We start from the raw sequence: 27,055 nt of genomic DNA, 5'->3' as shown, positions 1-27,055 counted from the left end.
TCATCTAAAAATGTTTGGACCTTATGGTGTTCTTGTTCTGTTCTTGACTTATTGTTATGTTGTCTTCTTGACTTGTTTAAAGAAGACCTGTACGGCCCATGGGGACATTAACGTGTGTTGTCGGGCCCTATAAATAAATTTGATTTGATTTGTTGGAATCCGGGCGCGCGATTTGAAGCGGTCTAGCCGCATTTCGCGGAGACGCTCTCTGATTGGCCGACGCCAGTATTTTTTTCCGTAGCAGAATTTCACAGAGACGATCTCTGATTGGCCGAATCCAATTTCTAATGTTCCAATTCTAGCTTTGTTATTCCTAGGTTGGTGATGCAGGCAGCTGTTTGTCTTAGAGCGTGCCGTGACTGCAAGTTCTTTAAACTGTTAAGCTTAGGCACTCTTTCAAAGTTGGTTAAGGTTAGAGTTTGTCTTAGAGCATGGCGATAGAACGCCAGGTATAGTTTGCAGTCTGTTCGAGCGGAAATGAACAAAGGAATGAAGTACTTGTGTTGTGTGGTGCTTCTGCTAACAAGCTAACACTTGGCTAACAAGCTATATGGCGGATGCAGTCTGGACACAGTGGACAGTGGTCTGGAATACATCAACAGTGGATTATACACTTTATCAAGGCAAGCCCTGAGTCCTGCCCTGGACGTGTCAACTAAACAGTGAGTCTCTCTCTCTCTCTCTCTCTCTCTCGCTCTCTCTCTCTCTCTCTCTCTCTCTCTCTCTCTCTCTCTCTCTCTCTCTCTCTTCTTTTGGATTGAAAATACGTGGATTATGGCTTGTTCAATATCGTCTATGTTTGAATGAATGAATGAATGAGAACTTTATTAACAGATTGCAGAATGGGTACAATACAGTACGGCTCAATACACACAATTGTTAAGGGGATGCAGACCAGAGAAAGACGTTTGTCTTGTTTACATCAGGGTCCCAGATTTTCGATTCATATCGATAGTTTAATAGCTAGCCTTGGCTCGTTTAACAATATGCAAAATATGTGTACAGCCCTGTACTCATACTGAAGTTATTCTTGGTATATAATAGGTCTGATTGTGTAACGAATCGATTCCACGTCGCGCTGTGTGTGAGAGAGAGAAGGAGAGAGGGAGAGATCTGCCTGTGTTTGGAGACGGGGCGAGTTTTGTTTCTAACTTTTCTATTTATATATTGTGTTTCAAGTTGTGAATTAGAGTCTAGACCAGGGAGGGGCAACTGGCGGCCCGCGGGCCGCATGCGGCCCTCACCGACGTTCCATGCGGCCCCAGGCCAATATTAAAAAAAAAATATATATAATAATTTTTTTTTTTTTTTTTTTTTGTATTCGACTAAGAAGAGTTGGCAGTCAGCTATGGCTCCTTTCGATCGATTAGTCGACTATTTGACTAATAGGGGTCAGCCCTAGTGTGCACATATTCAACGCTGTTGAAAGTGCCGTGCAGCAATATGGGGGTTTTGATAAACTGTCGGCTGTTGTTACCGATGGATTCGCCGGGCTTCTAAGGCAGAGTGGCGTTGAGTGTCCAATGCTGCACTGCATTATACATCAGGTAAGTTCGCTAACATAATTTCCATCTATTGTGCATCACTATAATGACCAATGCGAGTCGAGTGTAGTCAAATTATATGCGAGAGTCGTTAAATCGTTTTTCGTTTTTTTTATCTGATATAGGAGGCTCTCTGTGCCAAGAAGCTTGAATACAGCCATGTTATGGATTTGGTTACCAAGGTTACCAATCTAATTCGTGGAGGCAACAGGTCACTAAACCATAGAAAGTTTGTCTCCTTTTTGGAAGAGATGGACACTGATTATGGCGACTTGCAGCTACACACAGAAATCCGATGGCTGAGCCGTCGGAAAGTACAGGAGCGACATTGAAACACTGCAAATGCAATTCAATGATCGGTTTGAAGATTTCAACGGCATGCAGTCACGGATAGCGCTGTTTGCCGGCCCCCTCACCGCTACGGTGTCAGAGCAGCCCCCACCGTTGCAGCTTGAACTGTGCGAGCTACAGTCAGATCCTTTTTTTCAAGCAAAGAGAAATGAGAGGGGAATTTCGTTTTGGAAACTGCTACCTGAGCACCGCTGCCCACTCCTCAGGGACTTTGCCCTCTCTATGGCCAGTATGTTTGGGAGCACATACATACGTGAGAGCAATTTCTCAAACATGAAGCACATCAAGTCAAAGGAGAGAAACAGGCTGTCGGATGAAACATTATTTCATCTGATACAGATTGCATGCACAAACATTGAAGTTGACATTCCTGCTATTGTGCGCCAAATGGAGAGACCACAAGTGTCTCATTAAAGACAGGGGGGGGAGGAGATGATGAAGAGGTGTAGAGGGGGGGAAGGAGATGATGAAGAGGTGTAGAGAGGGGGGGAGAGATGATGAAGAGGTGTAGAGAGGGGGGGGAGATGATGGAGAGGTGTAGAGAGGGGACCATTATTATTATTATAACCATTATTGACCCACTGTGGGGCGAGGGTGAATGTCATGCCAGTTTGATAAAGGGTCAATGGGAGGCATGTAGTATTGCACTTTACTTTACTTGCACTTTACTTGTTTACTTTTGTAGTGTTCAGATAACACTAATAACACAAACACAAAGCAGCATTCCTGCTGCATTTCACTACAACAGTAAATCAAAAGTGCAATAATAAATGATTTTGTTAAATGTATAAACTTGTATCCTGCTACTAAACAAAACATTCCTGAGTGCTTCATATCCATAACATGCATTTCAGTGTTATAATGTTTTGTTAGCAGGATAAAAGTTTATACATTTAACAAAATAATTTATTATTGCACTTTTGATTTACTGTTGTAGTGAAATGCAGCAGGAATGCTGCTTTGTGTTTGTTGAGCAGTGGGCTTTAAGTTCATACATTTATTTTATTAGAAGCCTTAATTATAATTGATAATTTTTGTATATATTTGGGGTTACAGGAAATACTTTTAAATTCAGCTGTTTATAAATTCATAAAGTTGAAATTGCATTACTAAATGCATTTGAAATGGAATAAAAACAAAGTTACAACAAATTATAATTGTTTATATACCTTATTTATCACATCTGTGACTATTATTGGCTATTTGAGTGATGGGGTACTACTGGCGGGACTGCCGATAAACAATGCGGCCCCCCAGATTGATTGTGGACATTTTGTGGCCCTCACCATATACAAAGTTGCCCACCCCTGGTCTAGACTATACTTTATTTGACTGGTTGTGTGTTGTTGTAGTAACAGCTGAGCGACTCGTTCATAAGAGCCGATTCATTGCCGTGAGCGTGAGTCGAATCGCTCACGTCTTGCCATGAGTCTGTTGCGTGGTACTGTACATGTTTGCAAAATGTTTGGTATAGCGCCCCTAGTGGCGAAGCACCCACGGGCCGCCACTGGTAACAGAGGCTTGAACACACTGAAGTAAAGGTTTTGTGTACTCACATTTATGTTTAGTGGTTGCCTGTTTTTAAACGTTAAGTTAAGAGATGTAGCTTAGCCTCTTCCACCCGACCGGTCTCTAAATGACATCTGGTCGTAAATCAATATTTTCCAAACTGTTCTATAAAACTAGCGATTTTTATTTCAAGCGTATTCAAGTATAAACATCATAAACATGTCACAACAGCATTTAGAATGTATATTATTATCAATACGTTAGTTTAGGAATAGGTTAAAGTGTTATAGATTTTCCTCTTTGGAATGTCTCTATAATCAGCGAGAGGCGACCATTTTGTAAAACCGGGGGAATGGGAATTGTAGGTTTCTTGCAGCCATTTTGTAGCGGACTTCCACAGGTCTGGTTCTGCATTGAACTTTTTAAACTACACTTCCTGGAAGATTCTATTGAGTTCAAGGTTCATAGTAATTTATGAATTATTTCAATAACTGCTATTATTCGGGATTGTAAGGGACCAAGCAGCCAGACAAGGAGGACACAGTGGTTTTGGCAAAAAATAAGGGTTTTATTTTACCCATTTCAAAAACATAATTTAAATATAACATAAATGGTCCAAATATTATAGCAGGACAAAAACAGACCTGAACAGAACGGAAGACAACACACAAAAGAGAACTCAAACTATATATAGGTCCTGGCCAGACACATAAACATAGGCAGGCTAATTGATTAATTAATATTTTACTCTACTATCTTAACACTTTGGTTGCCTTGGGTTAAATTAATGATATACCATAGGTTGCCGGCTCTATTTGTCTATGGAGAAGTACCCCTTCTTTGCATGGCTATAACTTTTTAAATTCTATTGCTACATTGCCATTATTAGGGCCCATTCAAAGTCCTATATGTATTGTTCATTGTGTAGCAACGTTAAACTTTTTCATTCACATATTCATAGTAAAGTATGGTCTAATGTATAAGTATGTTTTCATCTCTTTCTGCAGCTTTCTCCAGAACGTGATATATAGCCCCAAATGCATTATATTGATGATGAAATACAGTTTGATGGCAATCAGCGCGATATAAAAAATTCCAACTAGACGTACTTCTAGAAGTTACTACACGTCATCTGATGTTGACCGGATGGGCGAGGGGGCGTTTATAATTCCGTGGGCAGCGTTATACCAATCATCTAATGTGGGTCAAATGTTGATAAAAGCAGTTAGTATCGAAGATGGTAACGTTACACGCTGAAACTCACCCCAGTCTCCGCGCGCCGTTGGGCGATCATCGTCGAGTAGAAATTTTATCATTATGGGATATATTATTACCCGGTCCATCTCCAGCTTGTATAATGGTATATACGTCCAAATCATGTTGTTTATCGAGTTATTGGCAATTGATCGCTATGTAGTGTGACGAGCTAGAGTGCCGGAACCTATACCGAGTGCCCGGAAGTAATAGGGCCGACCAGCAAAACCTCTACTGCGCTTCCTGTTAAGCGGTTGCGCCGATCGGCCACCAGATGGCGCTCCTGAACCGCCAGAGAGCTCAGTGGGTCCTGCTGGTGGATCTCAGGCCAGCGGAGGGACATTATGAATCCGATCGCAGATTTTTGAAATATTGATATAAGGACGACGTACAGCGTCCCCCGGCAACTTTAGCATGGCCAGCAAAGACGTCTAAAGACGGGTCCCGGCAGTCAAAGTGTTAAAAATGCACATTAATCAAATAAACAATAAACATACAACATATAACATATCTACCGAACTAAACAACCAATAATCTTAAGTAATAAGGAAAATACATATAATAAACTAAATCACAATACAAGGAACCCCCCCCGACATCTCCTGTGACATGGTTTGGTCCACCACCCCCATCCGGCTATTTAGGGTAGACCAGTTACAGCTGCTCCGTTTGCCCAGAGTTAGGACGGCTGGCTGCAGAGTTGAAGCAACCAAACAAATGATAAGGGTGAGGGAACAAGTTAATATGTGCGGGTGCGGCGCACAGACGCATCCGTCACATACTGCCCCTCCTCTGGAAGCTCGCCGGCACAACGGGACAGTTCTGACTGAGCACATCAGTGAGGAGGCCCGTTATTTACAATAACATTTACTACAATAAAAAGTTAAAACATAAGTGAAGGTGCCCCATGAAGGAGTCTCATTTCCTCCTCCCCATCCTGCCCCATCAAACCAACCGTTGATGAGGCAAGCAGGTTACTGACCAGTCTGTATGAAGAGACATTTTCACCAGTTAAGTACAGTCTAATACATGATGGCACCATGCAGCTCCCCATCCAGCTTCAGAACACAGCCTCCCTTTCACACAGGGCCTCTTGTAGTTCTCCCCTTCAGGCATAACAGCTCTTCAGGGCCAAGACACTACACCCCACACAGGGCCATGGGCCGTCTCCGCTGGACTTCCGAGGTAGCTGCATCTTGGACACCGAATCTGCAGTCGTCTTTGGCAGGACCAGAACAGCTACCCCCTCTTTGTAGGGGTTTCCCAGCTGTCCCCGAACCGGGCTCCGCTGCTCCTCCACAAGACACACCAGCAGCTTTCACCTGCCCCCATAATGCTGGACCTTCCTTAGCACTGGTTACATCAGAGTCTTCTGGTACATCAGACTGCAGCCCGGGGTTTGCTCCACCCCTTCCTCCCACATCTTCTTCAGGGAAGCAAGGGAAAAAATTGCACACAAAAAAAACCCACTGTGTACTCTGCGTGCTGATCCCACCGCTGTCACCATTTGTAAGGGACCAAGCAGCCAGACAAGGAGGACACAGTGGTTTTGGCAAAAAATAAGGGTTTTATTTTACCCATTTCAAAAACATAATTTAAATATAACATAAATGGTCCAAATAATATAGCAGGACAAAAACAGACCTGAAGAGAACGGAAGACAACACACTTCTCCTTCTTCTTCTTCTTCTTCTTCTTCTTCTTCTTCTTCTTCTTCTTCTTCTTCTTCTTCTTCTTCTTCTTCTTCTTCTTCTTCTTCTTCTTCTTCTTCTTCTTCTTCTTCTTCTTCTTCTTCTTCTTCTTCAATGGTGTAATGGCAGATCGCGACCACAAAAGGCGCATACCGCCACCTACTGTACAATACATTCAACCCCATAACACACAAAACAAAAAACCCATCCCTAACATCACCACCCTATCCAACCTAATCTATGAGTCACTCATTGCCTCCTGTGGGCTGACTCTGGCCTTCTTGAACACTCACCACCCCCTTCCCTAACTCTCTTACTTGATCACTCACAACAACCTTCTTCCCTAACTTCCCTAACTCCCTTACTAATTCCCCCATTGTCAACCCCTTCGTACCCATGTCTAGTACTGCTGCTTCAACTACTAACTTTAACCTCTCTGTCCTACTGCTAACCATCACTATTGTATTCACTACTCTTGCCACAAATGCCACTATCTCCAACTTCTCCCCCCACACCCTCTCTTTCTCCTCCTGTACTTCCTCTACTGACAAATGCCCTTTTCTAAACCCCTGTTCCTCACCTTGCTTCCCCTGATCCTTCTGCACTACCCTTACTGCCAAATGCCCTTCTCTAAACCCCTGTTCCTTACCTTGCTTTCCCTGTCCTACCTTCCTAACTGCCTCTGCATACGAAATCCTATCCTCCCTTCTCACCTGCTGGACCACTACCTCTCGCTTCATCGCCTCACAACCCCAATACGCTACACTATGCTTCCCACCGAAGACAACACACTTCTTCTTCTTCTTCTTCTTTTTGGAGTTTTACGGCGGACGGCCACCATAATTGGGGCATTTACCGCCACCTACCGACCCGGAAATCGGGCCAGTCTTCCATTCTCCCTTCTCTAACCCCTACTCTAACTACCTAACCTACAAAACAACTACCTACCACCACACCGTTCACCATCCCTGTCCATCTACATCATACTATATACCCCACTCTCTGAATCACGTATAATTCAACTTCTAACTAACTCCCAACCCTCACCTCCATGGAGTGCAGCTAATGCTGCTACTACCTGATTGAGCCCCCCTCTGCGAGACACTCCTTGCCCCCTTCTGGCTGACTGTGGAGTCCTTGATCACCCTCAGCCCCCTTATTCAATTCCCTATCTACCTCCTCCCATGTCAGACCTACCATACCCAAATGTTGAACCGCTATCCTAACAATCATCCTTACTCTATCATTTCTACCCTCAATCTCTGCCGCAACATTAACCACCCCTGCCACGAAGGCCACAATACTCAATTTCTCCTCCCACACCCTCTCTCTATCCTCCTGCCCTACCCTTTCTGCCACATGCCCTTCTCCAACCCCCTGCACCCTAACTTGACTTCCCTGTCCTACCCTCCTAGCCGCCTCCGCATACGATAACTTACCCTCCCTTCTAACACTCTGAACCACTACCTCCCTCTTCATCACCTCACACCCCCTAAACGCTACACTATGCTCCCCTCCACAACTACAACACCTCAGCTTCACTCCCTCCCCACACTTCCAATAGTCATGCTCCCGCCACACCTAGCACACCTCTGTCCCTTCCTACATGAAACCGCTATATGACCAAATTCCTGGCATCTGTAACATCTCAGAGGACTCTGAACAAATTCCCTAACCCTAAACATCCTATACCCTACAAACACCACACTAGGAACAACCTCACCCTCAAACTTAATCACTACCGTCTCCGTCTCTATCCTATCTGCTCCCCTCTTCATCCTTTCTGCACTCTTGACCATGCCATTACGCCCGTCCCTCCCTAATTCTTCCACCAGCTGCTCTACGCTAACCTCGACCGGTACCCCAGCTATCACCCCCTTACACCCCCCCTCCCTCTTCTCCCCTACTCTCACTACCTCACTTATACCCACTCCACCAATGCTCCTCATCTTCCTAGCCTTCTCCACCTGCTCTACACTAACACACCCTATGGCCAGATTCCCATCTCGCAAAACTCTCGCATACTTTACCTCTCCTAACTGCTTACCTACGAGTTTGGGCAACTCGAACAACCCTAATTTACTCACTCCCCCCTCCCCCTCAAACCTAACCTCTACATGAATAACTTCTGCAACAACATCCTTTCTACCCTCACCATCAGACCCACTCGAGCTATCCCCCCTACCCTTCTTCCTTTTCACCCCCTTCCCCCCACTATCCCTGCTCCTCTTCTCCACCTTACTCCACCCTTCTCCCCCGCTCTCACCCCCGCACCACACTCCATACTGTCATCATCCGACCCCTTTCCCTTGCCACAGCCGTTCCCTACCCCACCACCACCTTCTCCGCTCCCACTACCCCCCTCATCTCCCAACGCCAAACTCACTCCCTCAGGAAGCAGCAATGCAGACATACCCATCGGCTCATTCCCTTCATATCCGTCAAACGTGACCCTGCAATCTCCACCCTCAATCCAGGAAACAAACCCCAGATACACCTTGCCATCCCCGGGGTACACAGCACGACAGCGTGAGCCCACCCTCCACGCTAGAGCCGCCTCCATATCTCCATATCCCATTAAGCAGTTCTCTCGACAAGTACATTTAATTCTCTGCCGCTTTCGAAACCACCACTCCGGCACACCAGGACCAGAATCCCTAATTTCCTCAATCATTCTCACCGGCTCCGTCATATGTGAATCAATCCCCGACTCTGCAAACTACCACCTGCGGAATGGGAGACATTCATCACCCTCACCATCGTAACTTTAAGTTACCTGATACAATAATTAAAGTTACAAACTTTCCCTCCCAGCTAGCAGCATTTCCAGCATTTCCAGCCTCCCCCACCTCACCTCACCGCACCTGATGCTCCGTCCGAAGACAACACACAAAAGAGAACTCAAACTATATATAGGTCCTGGCCAGGCAGGCTAATTGATTAATTAATATTTTACTCTACTATCTTAAAAATGCACATTAATCAAATAAACAATAAACATACAACATATAACATATCTACCGAACTAAACAACCAATAATCTTAAGTAATAAGGAAAATACATATAATAAACTAAATCACAATACAAGGAACCCCCCCCGACATCTCCTGTGACATGGTTTGGTCCACCACCCCATCCGGCTATTTAGGGTGGACCAGTTGCAGATGCTCTGTTTGCCCAGAGTTAGGACGGCTGGCTGCAGAGTTGAAGCAACCAAACAAATGATAAGGGTGAGGGAACAAGTTAATATGTGCGGGTGCGGCGCACAGACGCATCCGTCACAGGGATAATTCTACCACAAAAGGTAACGTTTATGACAAATATTGAAACGTAGTTAGTTGTTTTAGTTTCTCTTCCCTATTGTTAGCATGTAGCAACAATTAGATCTGAACTTAGTTTCAAAACGGTTGCACCCTAATTTACAGTAGATTTAATGATCTGTTCTCATGCACGCCTGGGCCCTATTCCCCGTACCTGGTTCAACTAAGTCGATCAAGAGTCCCATTATCCAGCTTCAGTTAACCCGATGTTTGAAGCCAGGATTTTCCTGTTCCTCGAAGGTGGATTCAGTCTCGTTAACTCGAACCAGACTTGAGACCCAGGATAAGTGCGCACGGCCGCTTCAGTTGAAAAGCCAGCACGTATCGATAGCAGAGATCCTGATTTTCTAACGGCATTGATTGATTAATTGATTTAAAACTTTATTAACAGATTGCAGTACGGCTCAATAGCCTCGCCGACAAGTTAAATGCATGATCTATAGGCTAATTTTAAGTCCCTCATTACCCCAATCAATCAGATTATATTTCTTTAAACTTGCCTGCTGGCAGTAGGTTTATGGATTGAATAATCAAATGAGATCTTGCTAGCGAAAATAATTAGTTTAACTGTTATACAGAATAAGGATACGGCTCTCTTACCCATTGATTGATGTATGGTGGATCTTTTACTTATCTGCACTGTGGTGTAACGGTTTGTGGTTTTGACTTTCACGCAGACGGCCCGGGTTCGAATCCTAGTCTTTTCCTTCTTTTTGCAATGTAGGAATAATTCAATTTGGTGCACGTTGAGAGCTATATAAAGAATGACATCCTCAATGCATGTAGATTTATAATATTTTAACTTAAAACTAGGCTACTTTTGCGTATAATCATTAATATTATATTCCAAAAAAATTATATTGGAAACGCGGGGTTTCGAACACCGGTCGCCCGGTTGCCAGGATTCAGCACTAGCCGCTGCGCCACTGTGCCAGACGGGATAAATTCATTGTTTATCCATTAATGGACGAGAGACCCGTGTTTAGAATATTTTACTTTTGAATGAAGTTTTATCTCTTTATTCTCAAATGCATTAATGTGACGTCAACGGCTCATTCAATTTCTCAAATCCGTCAAACAGCGCATCTCATCAGACATTTTAATCCCAGTTACAATATCACACAAAAACCACAATCCCCGCATAGACACTTCAATTTTATGCTTGAATGAAACACAATCCGGGCGCTCCGTTAAGCAAATCTACAGCGGAGAATATATGAAACTAATCAGAGCCAAACGGCCGATAGGTTTCATTCATTAAAAATATCCCCGCGGGATTCACATTTGCAATGCGCCGTTATTAAAATAACCACATGCAGCGTGTATCGCGACTCCGAGCGCCGTATATGACGTGCATTATTTTATTTAGGACAAAGTAAATCTATAGGCTCAATATGATTTATTATCAGCATTTAGTTCTATTATTATACATTTCAAAAGCCCCCTCTAGGAAAACGAAGCACAGAAACGTAATTCAGAATGGTATAATGCAGATCCTAGACTGTGAGAATCATTTCAGGAAGCGAGCTGTCATTTCTTTGCGGGGGCGTGGCCATGGTTCATCCGGCTAACTGAAGTTAACCCTGCTCCCGACCAGGCTCAAACTTTTTGATCTGTTGTCATGGTGATTTAGACAATCGAGCGTCGGGGAATGGGAAGGTCCGGCTTAAGTCAGGCTTGACTGGAAATTATCCGGCTAACTCAGTTATCCAGGTACGGGGAACGGGGCCCTGGTGATACTAAATCCAAATTGAACTCGGGCATTTGAAAGATAATATATGTATATTTCATTTTCATTTCAACCTTTATTTAAAATCGTAAGCATCTGAGGTTTCCCTCATTTACAGAAACGACGATTGTACAGTACATAATAAAAAAATATTCACAGAAATTTAAACACCAGAGTAAAACAAATTAAAACGTTTAAAAAATAATTTTAAAATATCAACTAAAACAGTTACAGGTAGTCACACAATGGTCTGAAATCATACATTTAAACATTCCAAGGGAAGGGAGAACCTCCAATTTTAGCGTGAGTTGAAGGACATTCCATGAGTTAGAGGCATCAAAGGAAAAGGCTGACTTCCCTAGCTCAGAACAAATCTGAGGAACCCTAAGAACCATCCAGTCATTCGATCGAGTTGAATAGGTTCCAATATTCCAATTTAACAGTGAGGAGATATAAACAGGTTGTTTACCAATAAGGGCTTTAAAAATAAATAAATACCAGTGTTTGTTGCGCCTTTCTGCAAGAGAAGGCCAACCCACCCTATCATACAGGACACAATGGTGAGTATCATATCTGTCACCAGTTATAAATCTGAGAGCTGAGTGATATGCAGAATCCAGAGGTTTAAGAGTTGATGCCGCAGCATGCCTATAAATTACATCACCATAGTCCAAAACTGATCTGTTTCTGTACAGGAAACCAATTTTCTGTCGAAGTTTAGTGGCAAGATTTTCCACATGGAACTTAAATGTTAATTTCTCGTCGAGCCACAGGCCAAGATATTTATACTCAGTGACTCTCTCTATACAAGAGCCACTGACAGTAGATATCCTCACATCATCAAGGTTAATATTCCTTGCTCTTGAAAATAACATAAACTTTGTCTTACTAGCATTAAGAACCAATTTAAGACTAGTAAGGGCATCCTGTAGAGCATAAAAGGAAAGTTGCAATTTCTCAAAGGCCAGCTGTACAGAGTCTGCAATACAGTACACAATTGTGTCATCAGCATACAGATGGGCATGACATCCATACAAAGAAGAAACAATATCATTAATATAAATTGTAAAAAGGACAGGACCCAAAACTGAACCTTGTGGCACACCTTTAGTCATGGCCAAGAATTCAGATTGTGCTTGACCTAACTTCACACACTGCCGCCTAGAAGATAGATAATCCTGAAACCAGACACAGGCATTAATATCCAACCCAATGTTAGATAGTTTCTTTAGAAGTAAGTAGTGATCAACTGTGTCAAATGCTTTTGATAAGTCAACAAAGAGGGCAGCACAATGTTTCTTCTTATCTAATGCTGAAATACTACTCTTATATATATATATAAATGTGCGAATTGGCTATAATAAGGTAATTTATAAGCCTGCTATTCTATATTCTATAATAATATTTCAAATTGCATTGGTCCGGATGGGAGAATTCAGTACTGTATCTACAGAACCTTCTGTTTAATCATCTTCCCTTTATTTATTCCCTTAGATTTTTTGTACACATGATCTCAAGAAGGTACTGAATGAGATCAGTGGCTGTTTTTAATGTTTGGTCATTATTAGCATGGTGTTATTCACTGTCAAAGATGCAAAGAAAAATCATAATTCATATTCTCCTTTGTTTTATCACAATTTAAGCAAGCCTAGTAATAGACACAATATTTCTGACACTGGGAATACATTCACTGAGGTCCATAGATGTCCCTATTTGCATAAGAATATGCAAATGGACCTTGTAGAAGTGGAGCAATATTCCATTTACCTAGGTATATATTTTAGGCGGATTTTCAGAAAATAGGCTCCGGGCTTAAGAGGTCAGGAGCTGGAAAACATAACGGTTCCATAGCCTGAAGTCTTATAGTCATACAGGTCCAAAGTTGATAAAAATCCCATGGAAATGAGTGTTTCACAAAGGTTTTTGTAATGTGTGTACTGGAAATAATTCAGCGTGATTATCCAAAATGGTCGTCCACTGCCATTCATTTAGCCTCTCGAGTCAAAACAAAGGACTTCTTCATCTTCTTGTGTCACCTTCCCCCGCTCTGAGCGCCCGTCTGGGAATGGTTTCGGAGCAGACGCTCCTTGTCTACAACGGTGGTCAATTATTTTCGCCATCAGCGGTGACTGGTCACTGGTCAGTTCAGGACCGTTCAAAACCGGACGTGGTCACTCGTCCAAACGACTTGTCAAATGACGCTCACCAGATGTTTTTCGTCTTGTAACTCGAGAATGGAATCACGCAATAGGTTGAGTGTGGTGACGATCGAAAGACTGCAAATTCAACTTTCCAACAATGTATTGGTTGATCTGCGAAAACATAGCCCGGAGCCGACAGACGAGAGACAAAGTGCCGCGACGTGTGATAAAATGCGGAATTTTACACAGCTAGTCTGGAGAAAGCTCAGATACACACATATATACACACACATTGTGTTTTATTGTGAGGAGTAACCTTAGAAGTGTGTTTGTTTTCTCCTCCAGGCCGTCTCAAGAGGAGGTGCTGAGGTGGGCGGAGAACTTTGACACGTTGCTGCTCAATAAATGTATGTTTATAAACTTGAAACTCTACACCTCACACAGTCAAATAGCTCGAAATCATTGTTTAACTAGGGATGGTTAAATGGTCTAATCTAAGACGTTCGTTGTTTGTTCCATTGTTCAGATCTAGTGGTTTACATTTTTCTCTTACTGATAATTTAATTTCTCCCCTCCCGATTGGTCAGACGGCCTGGCGGTGTTCCGTCACTTCCTGAGATCAGAGTTCAGCGAAGAGAATCTAGACTTCTGGTTGGCTGTGGAGAAATACAGGAAAACACGCCCACAAAACAAGATGGCTGCCAGGGCTGAAAAAATCTACAACCAGTTCATCTCAACACAAGCCTGTAGACAGGTTAGCCTGTCTCTCTGTCTGTCTGTCTGTCTGTCTGTGTCTGTCTGTCTCTTTCTTTCTCAACACAAGTTTCTCTCTCTCTCTTTGTGTGTCTCCCTCTCTGTCTATTTGTGGCTCTCTCTCTCTCTCTCTCTCTCTCTCTCTCTCTCTCTCTCTCTCTCTCTATCTCTTTGTGTGTCTCCCTCTCTGTCCCTCTGTCTATTTGTCTGCAGATCTCTCTCTAACTCTCTCTCTTTCTTTCTCTCTTTCTTTCTTTCTTTCTTTCTTTCTTTCTTTCTTTCTTTCTTTCTTTCTTTCTTTCTTTCTTTCTTTCTTTCTTTCTTTCTTTCTTTCTTTCTTTCTTTCTTTCTTTCTTTCTTTCTTTCTTTCTTTCTTTCTATCTTCTATTGTGACATCACTAACCCTAACGTTCCTCTCTCTGTCCCTCCAGATCAATGTTGACTCGTCAGTCAGGGAGCTGATCAATCAGAATCTGCGTAGAAACCATGGCCCTGTCTCCTTCCAGCTGGCCCAAGACCAGATCTATAGTCTGATGGAAACTGACAGCTACCCACGATTCCTCAAGTCCCGCTTCTACACTCAACTGGCCAATCAGAACACACAGCACACACAGACAGCCAACCAAAATGAACAAGGATCTACTGCCATGTACAGTCAGAATGGAGCAGGATCTACCCAGCTGACCAACCAGAAAAGGCCCATTTCTATGGTTGACCAATCCTGAGAGAGAGACAAAGGAATGACTTAACAGAAACACTGGACAGGATTCTAGCCCACGACGCTGTGAGTGTCTGTCCTCCGCTGTCAATCAACCTGAACGTCTTAACAAGAGGGACTCAGCAGCTGTGAGGTCACATGACCCTTAGAGGAGAGGTCACATGACCCTTAGAGGAGAGGTTACATGACCCTTAGAGGAGAGGTCACATGATCCTTCGAGGAGAGGTCACATGACCATTAGAGGAGCAGTCACATGACCCTTAGAGGAGAGGTCACATGACCATTAGAGGAGCGGTCACATGACCATTAGAGGAGAGGTCACATTACCCTTAGAGGCAGACAGACAGACGGACATAGTTATTAGTTCTGTGTATCTGTGCACAAGTGCAGAGCCTACACACACACACACAGACTTTCCAAGAGGCTTTTATTATGACATCGCTCTCTCTCACTTCTCTATAATACAATATTTACAGGTCACTCTGCAGTATTAATGTGTCAATACAGAGAGAGAGAGAGAGAGAGAGAGCAGTTTATATATTATTCAGCTGCACCTCTACTTTACAACAACTAGTCTGTGTGTCTGCGGTTCTAAATAGTGTATTCTTAATGAGGACCCTGATCCCAGATCTGTCCTATTTGCCTCTGTCGTAAATGGTAAATGGCTGCATTTATATATCTCTTTTATCAAAGCGCTTTACAATTAGTTCCTCACATTTGACCCATTCACTCACACAGCGATGGCGGAGGCACCCATTCAAGGTGCCGACCTGCTCATCAGGAGCAATTAGGGGTTAAGTGACTTGCTCAAGGACACTTCGACACACTGGAGGAGCAGGAATCGAACCGGGAAGCTCCGGATTACCAGACGACTGCTCTACCTCCCGAGCCACTGTCGCCCTCCGTCGTCTTCTTATCTAACGTGGTTGTTATCCGGGTCTCTGTCTCCACAGGAAGTGTCAAAGCACGGCATGTTGTCTCATCCAGGCCGTGCAGAGAGGATCATATGAAGCTACATGAAAAAGCCATTTATACTCTGAATAATACATACAGTGCTGTGTCAAAATGACCCGCTAGTGTTTTATGACAGAGGACTGCTGTGTGCTCTCTGTATCCAAACCTAGACTTCATAACCAGAGCCATAGCTAAACCGAGTTTGTCCAGGTTGGACTAAGGACACCATGCTGCTGCCATGTATTGTCTGTAAATATGAAATAATGTCCTCCATAACATCACCATGGTGACCAACGTTCTAACCATCAGCTGGTATAGAATCAGAACATCACCGTGGTGACCAACATTCTAACCATCAGCTGGTATAGTTAATCGTAACACCACCATGGTGACCAACATTCTAAATCAGATCAGCTGATATAAAGACTGGAGAACAAAACCTTCAATGCTAAATGTTTCAGGTGTCCCTACCCTCAGACCCATGGATTATGTTAGTATGAGGTATATTATCACAGTCTGGACCTACAGCCACCAGACCCTTGGCAGACAGACACACGATAACTAACTCCTGAAGCAGCTGAATTATAGACCTTCTACCAGAGGAGTCTTCATCTCTGCTCCAGAAGACCACTTTAGTCTGCTTCCAGTGGACGGACACAGATCATCCGAGTGTGAGAATGAGGACCTTCTGAGTTCAGGACCACTCATATCATATCAAACACTAAAGTAGTTCTAGAAATAACTGTTTTACGATGTTTTATGATCCATATCTAGGACTTGTATGTATTATTCATAATTAAGGAAAATATATTATTGTATTGTCATAATCACTATTGTAGGACCTGACAGCAGGGAGGATACATATCACTCTGCCTTCAATCACCTCTGAATACAAACTAACTCGTATTCAGCCTCACTTGTATATTAATGTGTTTGATATGACAATTTGAGGATGACGAGGTTAATCAGTCTGTGAAGAAGAGTTGACTGAACAAGAGTGTGAACTGAACTCAGACCTGCTGTTAGAGCTGTCACGTTATGTTTTGTGGCACAAGCTGCTGAGGTACACCGGTGTGACCAGAGGGAAATCTTATTCCTGATGATCTAACCTCTGGTCTCAGGTCTTCAGCTTGATGATCTAACCTCTGGTCTCAGGTCTTAAGCTTGATGATCTAACCTCTGGTCTCAGGTCTTCAGCTTGATGATTTAACCTCTGGTCTCAGGTCTTCAGCTTGATGATCTAACCTCTGGTCTCAGGTCTTAAGCTTGATGATCTAACCTCTGGTCTCAGGTCTTCAGCTTGATGATCTAACCTCTGGTCTCAGGTCTTCAGCTTGCTTATCTAACCTCTGGTCTCAGGTCTTGATGATCTAAGCTCTGGTCACAGATCTTCAGCCTGACGATCTATCTTCTGGTCACAGGTCTGGAAGTAAAACTGTAATCTCAACTCTTCTTACAGATGTCAGATTATCGTGTGACAGAGGTATGTTAATGGTCCATAAGAGTATAAAGATGTGTTGTTGTGTGTAATAAATTGTTAATAATAATACCCGCTGAACAGAGCTGTGTTGGTGTAACAGGATGTGTTGTGGTCACTAACCTAGGAGAGTCTTGTACTCTAACTGAACCATAGAATATATGGAATAATCAATTATTATATTTCTATGAATGTTCTCCAGAATGACATGTTAATAGTAACACATCTATAACACTGTCATGTACAGTATATTAATGTCGTTGGCATGGTGTTCTGATTCACACTCTGCGCCACTGAGGAAAGCTGAAATAAAACATCTTTATGGAAATACGTGTCTGATGTGCACTTCATATATTCCTTATATTTCTACATAATTTCTGAAGCAGGCCTGTGGTCAATCCTCTCTTCCATTCATCAATGAGAAAAGTTTCTTCAACATTCTTGAAAAGGTTGTCCTATTCAACCAAGAAAAAATACATTTAATTTATGATTTATGAAAATAACAATGAATATAATAGATCATCCTTCATTATTCAACCTGTTGAGAAATAATATATTTTGTTAATAATAATAATAATAATAATAATAATAATAAAGATAATATATCATAATTTATCCCTCATTAGCCAAAAACTGCCACCTCTGTTCTAAACTAACTAACCCGGCAGCTCCTGAAGCCTGACCTGCTCCATCTGCTGTCCAAGAAGTCTAAGTACAGGAAAGGGATTCTGCAAAGGTTTTTCTGGTTTTGAATTGAAGGATATACTTTTTGTGGAAATGCAGCAGCACTTCCTTCCATTGATTTCTAATGATTGGTCCTCTTGTGTTTTATTAATCATCTTGTGTTTTTCTCCTGTTTCCTGCAACAGTAGTTTGAATATGAACTTCGTTGCTGTTCTGATTCTGCAACCAGACTTATAGCGCCATTTGGTGGCCACAGTTTGGTGTTCCACTCTACTACTGAAGTATTGTTAGAATTATTGAAAACAGCCCAAAGTTGTCATCAAGAGAAAGCCGTTCCAAAAAGCTTGTTCCCCTAGTGAGTACATATCATTTTGGGCTTAAATAACATTTAAGACTGACACATCCATACAAAGATTAGCCCTAACTCTAAATAACATTTCAGACTGACACATTCATACAAAGTTTAACCCTAACTCTAAATACCATTTCAGACTGACACAGTCATACAAAGATTAACCCTAACTCTAAATAACATGTCAGAGTGACACATCCATACAAAGACTAGACCAAACCCAACAGTCATGATGAAGGAAGTGGTTTTATTAAACATGAAAAAAAATATTACAAGCCAGTCAGAATGACAACAGCATGGATGGATGAGTTACATAACAGTAAGAGAGAGTCCAGTCACAATATAGACATTACAGATGAATGGATGAGTTGGCTCCATAAGAAAGAAAGAAAGAAAAGTAACAAGTTCAATGTTGCTTTCCTCCAGAAACATTAATGTAGGATGATTAGATGGATGGATAGATGGTCTCCACAGAGCAAGTGTGAAATAGAGCGATGACCAGTGAATTTAGTCTGAATTAGCTCTTGGCGAACTTGTAATTTGCATCATTATCAACTTTGGTGTCAAAGAGCTCTCAGTGTGTTTTGGGTATTTTTTCTCTTCCGACGGCTCCTAGCCGGCCAGGATGTGTTTGACGAAGTCGGTGTAGTTGATGAGGCCGTTGGCGTCCTCCTGTCCCACCATCAACCTGTCCACCTCGTCCTCGGTCATCTTCTCTCCCAGTGTGGCGAGGACGTGCCTCAGCTCCGCCCCCATCACCGTGCCGTTGCCCTCCTTGTCGAACACCCTCAGGCCCTCCACGAAGTCCTCGAAGGTGCCCTGCTCCTTGGAGCGCGAGATGTGCTGCAGCATGGGCAGGAAGGTGTCGAAGTCCAGCAGCTTGACGTTCATCTCCTCGGCCTTGGGCTTGCCCAGCAGCTTCAGGACCTCCCCGTTGGTGGGGTTGTGTCCCAGTGCCCGCATCACGTCGCCGCATTGGGCATAGGTGATCTTCATCTCGCCCGCCGGAGTCTCGTCGAACAGCGTGAAGGCGTCGCGGAACTCCTCGATCTGGTCGGCGCTGAACTCCAGGACCACGGCCTTCAGGTCCAGCTCCGGTTCCTTGGGCGGCTCCGGCACTGGTTCGGCCGCTTTGGGCGCGTCCTCTTTCTTGGGTTCTGGCTTCTTGGGGTCGGGTTTTTTGGGTTCTACTTTCTTGGGAGCCATGGCGGTGGAGAGGCGGAGTGAGGGAGGAGAGGAGAGGAATGGACGGAGACGCGTGATGGGGGTTTTATACCGGAGTGCAGGAAGAGGTGAAGAGAGAGGGCAGAGGGAGGGATGGAAGAGGTGGAGAGCGAGAGAGTGCAGAGGGAGGGATGGACAGAGCCCTGTTGAGTGGTTCCTATAGATGGAGTGAGGGAGAAGAGAATGTAAAGAGAGAGAGAGAGAAGGGGGGATGATAAAGGTCTATTGGGGGTCGTGTTGTGTCCTTGTGGAGCAGAACAGATAAGCGGTTATCAAGCAGCAGGACTCAGCAGGCTTTAAATGGAAGAACCTGGAATAGAAACACTTCAGCTCAAGAGGACCAGACTCCATGTGAGGAGATTACAGTAGAGTAATCAGATTACACTATTGTACAGTCAACAGTGGTCAGACTGTGGTTGTACTGGGCAGCTCCTAGTGGTCAACAGTGTCAGACTGTGGTTGTACTGGGCAGCTCCTAGTGGTCAACAGTGTCAGACTGTGGTTGTACTGGGCAGCTCCTAGTGGTCAACAGTGTCAGACTGTGGTTGTACTGGGCAGCTCCTAGTGGTCTACACTAGTTAATATCTGGAGGAATAAAAGTTAAAATGAAGTAACAACTAAGGTAATTAGAGTACAGAGCTCAGTAATGTAATGTGTGTGTGTGTGTCTGAGAGGACACATTCTTGTCTTATCTGAAGAACCAGAGTGACTCTGAAACACTGGCACACTGTGCGTGTGTGTGTGCATCAGTGACGTAAGTAAAGCTCATTTTGGCACTGATATGAGCTGAACTCATTAACATTCCCCTACACACACACACAGACACACACACATCTAACCTGGATTTAACTTTTGCAACCCTCTTGGTCATTTTGGTTCCTAATATATATCACCAAGATCTGCTTTAGTCTTTAATAATCTGATTTAGTCTTTTATAATCTGGTAACATTTCAGACCTGGTAACATTACAGGCCTAGTAACATTTTAGACCTAGTAACATTTCAGACCTAGTAACATTTCAGACCTAGTAGGTAACATTACAGACCTAGTAACATTACAGACCTGGTAACATTACAGACCTAGTAACATTACAGACCTAGTAACATTACAGACCTGGTAACATTACAGACCTAGTAACATTACAGACCTGGTAACATTACAGACCTAGTAGGTAACATTACAGACCTAGTAACATTTCAGACCTAGTAACATTTCAGACCTAGTAGGTAACATTACAGACCTAGTAACATTTCAGACCTAGTAACATTTCAGACCTAGTAGGTAACATTACAGACCTAGTAACATTACAGACCTAGTAACATTTCAGACCTAGTAACATTACAGACCTAGTAACATTTCAGACCTGGTAACATTACAGACCTAGTAACATTTCAGACCAGGTAACATTACAGACCTAGTAACATTTCAGACCTAGTAACATTACAGACCTGGTAACATTACAGACCTAGTAACATTTCAGACCAGGTAACATTTCAGACCTAGTAACATTTCAGACCTGGTAACATTTCAGACCTGGTAACATTTCAGACCAGGTAACATTTCAGACCAGGTAACATTTCAGACCAGGTAACATTTCAGACCAGGTAACATTTCAGACCTAGTAACATTTCAGACCTGGTAACATTTCAGACCAGGTAACATTACAGACCTAGTAACATTTCAGACCTAGTAACATTACAGACCTGGTAACATTTCAGACCTGGTAACATTTCAGACCAGGTAACATTTCAGACCAGGTAACATTATAGACCTAGTAACATTACAGACCTAGTAACATTACAGACCTAGTAACATTTCAGACCTGGTAACAATACAGACCTAGTAACATTACAGACTTGGTAACATTTCAGATCCAGTAAGTTAGTAACATTACAGACCTAGTAACATTACAGACTTGGTAACATTTCAGACCTAGTAACATTTCAGATCCAGTAAGTTAGTAACATTACAGACCTAGTAACATTTCAGACTTGGTAACATTTCAGACCTAGTAACATTTCAGATCCAGTAAGTTAGTAACATTACAGACCTAGTAACATTACAGACCTAGTAACATTACAGACCTGGTAACATTACAGACCTAGTAACATTACAGACCTGGTAACATTATAGACCTAGTAACATTTCAGACCTAGTAACATTACAGACCTAGTAACATTACAGACCTAGTAACATTTCAGACCTAGTAACATTACAGACCTAGTAACATTTACAGACCTAGTAACATTACAGACCTAGTAACATTATAGACCTAGTAACATTTCAGACCTAGTAACATTACAGACCTAGTAACATTTCAGACCTAGTAACATTACAGACCTAGTAACATTACAGACCTAGTAACATTTCAGATCCAGTAAGTTAGTAACATTACAGACCTAGTAACATTACAGACCTAGTAACATTTCAGACGTGACAAAATGGCATCCAATGTAATAAAAAAAGTCAACCAACGAACGCGATTCTTGTACCGGATCTCCTCTCTGGTAAACAAGAATACCCTGAAGACTCTAGCAGGAGCACTCATTCAAGGGTACTACGACTATGCTTGCACCTCATGGTACCAAAGCACCTCAAAGGCACTAAAAAACAAATTACAAACATCTCAAAACAAGCTAGTCAGACTACTACTTGACCTGACTCCTAGAACCCACCTCACCCCTGCCCACTTTGACAACCTAGGATGGCTTAGAGTAGACGACAGAGTACAGCAACTTGCAATGGGCCTGGTCTACAAGATACACTACGCGACCAAGGTACCCATGTACATGTCAAAATACTTCCCAAAGGTCAGTGAATACCACGATCACAACACCAGAGGGAGCTCCACAAATCATGTAAAACCCAGATTCGGCTCAAACAAGGGACTAAACACGTTTCGCAATTATGCCACATCAATGTGGAACGCCCTACCTAGAGCTGTAAAGGAATGTGAATCACTACCCACTTTCAAAAACACTCTCAAAAAACACCTACGTGAGACTGCAATTCGAAACTGGCCCCTACAAATGTCCTAACCTAGTTGTACAGTAAATGACCAAGTAAGGCTTTGTCAATATTCCAATGCACAGTGTAAAATGTGTGTGTGTCCCCTACCCAACCCCCCCCCCCCCCCCCCCACCTCCAATGTACAGCCCTCACCCAACCCACCCAACCCCACCCCACCCAACCAACCAACCTCCTCCAATGTACAGTTTCTACGCCAAATGTATATACACTCCTTTTCTGGACACTTTTGTATCACAAACAGTACTGTATTTGCAAATCTGATATGTCATAAATGTATAGATGTAGCAGTACTGTCTATCTGTATGTCATGTATGTCATATATGTTATGATGAATTGAAAATGGGGGACCCTGATGTAAACAAGACGAAAGTCTTTCTCTGGTCTGCATCCCCTTAACAATTGTATGTATTGAGCTGTACTGTACTGTACCCATTCTGCAATCTGTTAATAAACTTTTCAATCAATCAATCAATCAATAGACCTAGTAACATTATAGACCTAGTAACATTACAGACCTAGTAACATTTCAGACCTAGTAACATTACAGACCTGGTAACATTATAGACCTAGTAACATTTCAGACCTAGTAACATTACAGACCTGGTAACATTACAGACCTAGTAACATCATGGAGAACCCCTACCACCCCCTCTACGACGAGCTAGTCAAGATGAGAAGCTCGTTCAGCCACAGACTCATTCCCCCCCGACACTCAACTAACCGCCTCGGACAGTCCTTCATACCAGCGGCCATCAGGCTCCACAACAGTGGGCAGCGACTAGCAGCCTCCAGGCTCCACAACAGGGGGCAGCGACTAGCAGCCTCCAGGCTCCACAACAGTGGGCAGCGACTAGCAGCCTCCAGGCTCCACAACAGTGGGCAGCGACTAGCAGCCTCCAGGCTCTACAACAGTGGGCAGCGACTAGCAGCCTCCAGGCTCCACAACAGTGGGCATCGACTAGCAGCCTCCAGGCTCCACAACAGGGGGCAGCGACAGCGACTGCTACCAGACATTGACCTGGGACTTATAGGAACCCAAGGAGGACAACCTACACTACCTTAGGCTTACTGCACCTTATGTGGATACTGTGATACTGTGAATAATGTATATTTCAGTGGATACTGTGATACTGTGAATAATGTATACTCAGTAGATAGTAAATTATAACACATGGTTTTATTTGTCATAATATAATGTACATTAAAGTGACATGCTTTGTTCTGGATGAGTATTATGATGAATTGAAAATGGGGGACCCTGATGTAAACAAGACGACAGTCTTTCTCTGGTCTGCATCCCCTTAACAATTGTATGTATTGAGCTGTACTGTACTGTACCCATTCTGCAATCTGTTAATAAAGTTTTCAATCAATCAATCAATCAATCAACACTACCTTATGCATACTGCACCTTATGTGACACTGTGAATAATGTGAATATTTTCTTCAGCTAGTCAGATAGTAAATTATATTGACCAAATTGTTTACACTGCCTGTGTTGTTTTTACTACCTGTACCCCCCCCCCCCCCCCCCCCCATGCTGGTATGATCCCTGAATTTCCCCAAGGGGATCAATAAAGGCATATCTTATCTTCTTATTACTGACCTAGTAACATTTCAGACCTAGTAACATTACAGACCTGGTAACATTTCAGACCTAGTAACATTACAGACCTGGTAACATTTCAGACCTAGTAACATTTCAGACCTAGTAACATTACAGATCCAGTAAGTTAGTAACATTACAGACCTAGTAACATTACAGACCTGGTAACATTTCAGACCTAGTAACATTACAGACCTAGTAACATTTCAGACCTAGTAACATTACAGACCTAGTAACATTACAGATCCTGTGTGTCTGTGTGTGTGTGTGTGTGTGTGCGTCAGTGACGTAAGTAAAGCTCATTTTGGCACTGATATGAGCTGAACTCATTAACATTCCCCTACACACACACAGACACACACACACACATCTAACCTGGATTTAACTTTTGCAACCCTCTTGGTCATTTTGGTTCCTAATATATATCACCAAGATCTGCTTTAGTCTTTAATAATCTGATTTAGTCTTTTATAATCTGGTAACATTTCAGACCTGGTAACATTACAGGCCTAGTAACATTTTAGACCTAGTAACATTACAGGCCTAGTAACATTTTAGATTTGGACAAAAAAAAGTGAATATCAGGAAGGTAGCAGGACCGGACGGCATCCCCGGCCGCGTCCTAAAAGTCTGTGCCGACCAACTGGCCCCGGTATTCACTGACATATTTAACCTGTCCTTAGAACAGGCTGTCATCCCCACCTGCCTGAAGAAGTCCACTATCATCCCTGTACCTAAAAAATCCAAGCCTGCTTGCCTCAACAACTACCGCTCTGTAGCTCTCACCTCCATAGCCATGAAGTGCTTTGAGAAGCTAGTAAAGGGCTACATCTGCTCCTCCCTCCCCATCAACCTGGACCCCCTGCAATTTGCATACCGCCCCAACAGGTCCACAGAGGACGCCATAGCCCATGTTCTGCACACAGCAGCATTACACCTGGACAAGAGGCAGGGGAACTATGTGAGAATGCTATTCATCGACTACAGCTCAGCATTCAATACCATAGTCCCCTCCAAACTCATAGCCAAGCTCAGGGACCTGGGCTTGAACTATGACCTCTGCCAGTGGGTCTTAGACTTCCTGACGGGCAGACCCCAGGTGGTGAGAGCAGGCAACTGCACCTCCTCATCCATCACCCTCAACATAGGGGCCCCCCAGGGCTGTGTTCTGAGCCCCCTCCTCTACTCCCTGTACACACATGACTGTGTGGCTCAGCGGAACAACAACACAATCATCAAATTTGCTGACGACATAGTAGTGGTGGGCCTGATCTCTGCAAACGACGAGAGGGCCTACCTGGAAGAGGTCAAGGTCCTGGCGGGATGGTGCCAGGAGAACAGCCTCTCACTGAACGTCAGCAAAACAAAGGAGATGATTGTGGACTTTAGGAGGTCGGGGGTCAGGGACTACAGCCCCCTCAGCATCGACGGGGCACCGGTTGAGAGAGTGAACAGTTTTAAGTACCTCGGAGCCCACATATCCGAGGACTTGACATGGACCACACACATTGACAGTGTTGTGAAGAAGGCACGACAACGCCTCTACTTCCTCAGGCGCCTAAGGAAGTTCCAAGTCAGTCAGAAGATCCTTAAGAACTTCTACTCATGTACAATAGAGAGCATACTGACTGGCAATATCACCTCCTGGTTTGGGAATAGCACCGCACAAGACCGAAGCAGACTACAGAGAGTGGCACGTTCAGCCGAACGCACAATTGGAGGGGGGCTTCCCACTCTCCAGAACATTTACAACAAGCGGTGCAGGGGTAAGGCTAAGAGAATTATTAAGGACTCCAGCCACCCAAACAACTGCCTCTTTGAACTGCTGCGGTCAGGCAAGCGATACCGGAGTCTCATGGCAAGCACAGAAAGACTCAGAAGAAGCTTCTATCCCCAGGCCATCAGGTTGCTCAACGAACAATAACACTATGCAACAACCATCAAATGCACTCACAACACACACATCCACACGCACACACTCACTTTAAACAAACAACAAACTGCAGCACCCACTCTCCACACTTTAGAACACCTAAACACACTTTATATTTATTGGTAAAGGATTTGCACTACAACCCATACCTCAGTACACCTTACTGTAAATTGTACCTAAATTGTACCTCATCCCATTTCTGCTTTGCACTATATAGTATTGTATATAGTATGGTAACTCAGTTACTTCTATTCTGCATCGAACATTGTACATATGTATATACTGAACACTGTGTCTACGTACGTGACTTCTATTTTTACTTCTATTTTTACATGCTATACTATTTTATTTTATTTCATACTTATCTTTTGTCTAGCACAGTCTCTGGAGCGTAACAGAAAGAAGCATTTTGTATAAAAGTATTCTGTACTTCTGTATGACAACTATTAAAGAAACTTGAACTTGACATAATGAGATTGGCTCGACAACATGTGTGACAGGCCTTACAGTCAGATAGGAGGAATCAGGAACACTCAACTAGTGTTAGGGTTAGGAGGCGAGGGAAGGAGAGGAGAACCCAATATGCGGAATGACAGAGGAGAACCCAAACTGCGGAATGACAGGAGGAAACGGAGACGGTAGTTGCTCTTCTCAAACATTGTGTTCTATTTATTTAAGAACCACAAGAGCAAGGGTATTTTACAAGTACCAAACAAAAGCAAAAGGCACAGCCGAGCTGGCACTTAGAAAACACGAACTGGATACACGAAAACAAAAGTGCACA

At 43.3% G+C, this 27,055-nt stretch overlaps 2 protein-coding genes across 5 annotated transcripts in view; one reads left to right on the top strand and one right to left on the bottom strand.

Moving 5' to 3' along the window:
• LOC311223086 (regulator of G-protein signaling 3-like) overlaps positions 1-17,740 on the top strand; it is a 162,538-nt gene extending 144,798 nt beyond the window's left edge. For all 4 annotated transcript variants that reach the window (XM_084307822.1, XM_084307823.1, XM_084307821.1 and 1 more), the window contains 3 exons: positions 13,886-13,947; positions 14,128-14,294; positions 14,725-17,740. In XM_084307822.1, coding sequence (XP_084163948.1) covers positions 13,886-13,947; positions 14,128-14,294; positions 14,725-15,018 — 523 coding nt within the window. In that variant the 3' untranslated portion in view covers positions 15,019-17,740. The remainder of the gene's footprint in view (positions 1-13,885; positions 13,948-14,127; positions 14,295-14,724) is intronic.
• Positions 17,741-19,090: 1,350 nt separating this feature from the next.
• On the bottom strand, positions 19,091-19,684 carry cmlc1 (cardiac myosin light chain-1; the record flags this gene model as incomplete). The annotated part of the gene is made up of 1 exon (XM_084309293.1): positions 19,091-19,684. One exon carries the CDS (start codon positions 19,682-19,684, stop codon positions 19,091-19,093), a length of 594 nt encoding a protein of 197 aa, XP_084165419.1.
• Between the last annotated feature and the right edge of the window lie 7,371 nt (positions 19,685-27,055).

The sequence above is a fragment of the Notolepis coatsorum genome (genome assembly GCF_963971535.1).
Source record: "Notolepis coatsorum genome assembly, chromosome: 2".
Taxonomy (NCBI): Eukaryota; Metazoa; Chordata; class Actinopteri; order Aulopiformes; family Paralepididae; genus Notolepis; species Notolepis coatsorum.
Note: the sequence above shows the minus strand (reverse complement) of the source record. Positions and strands in the feature narration are given on the sequence as shown.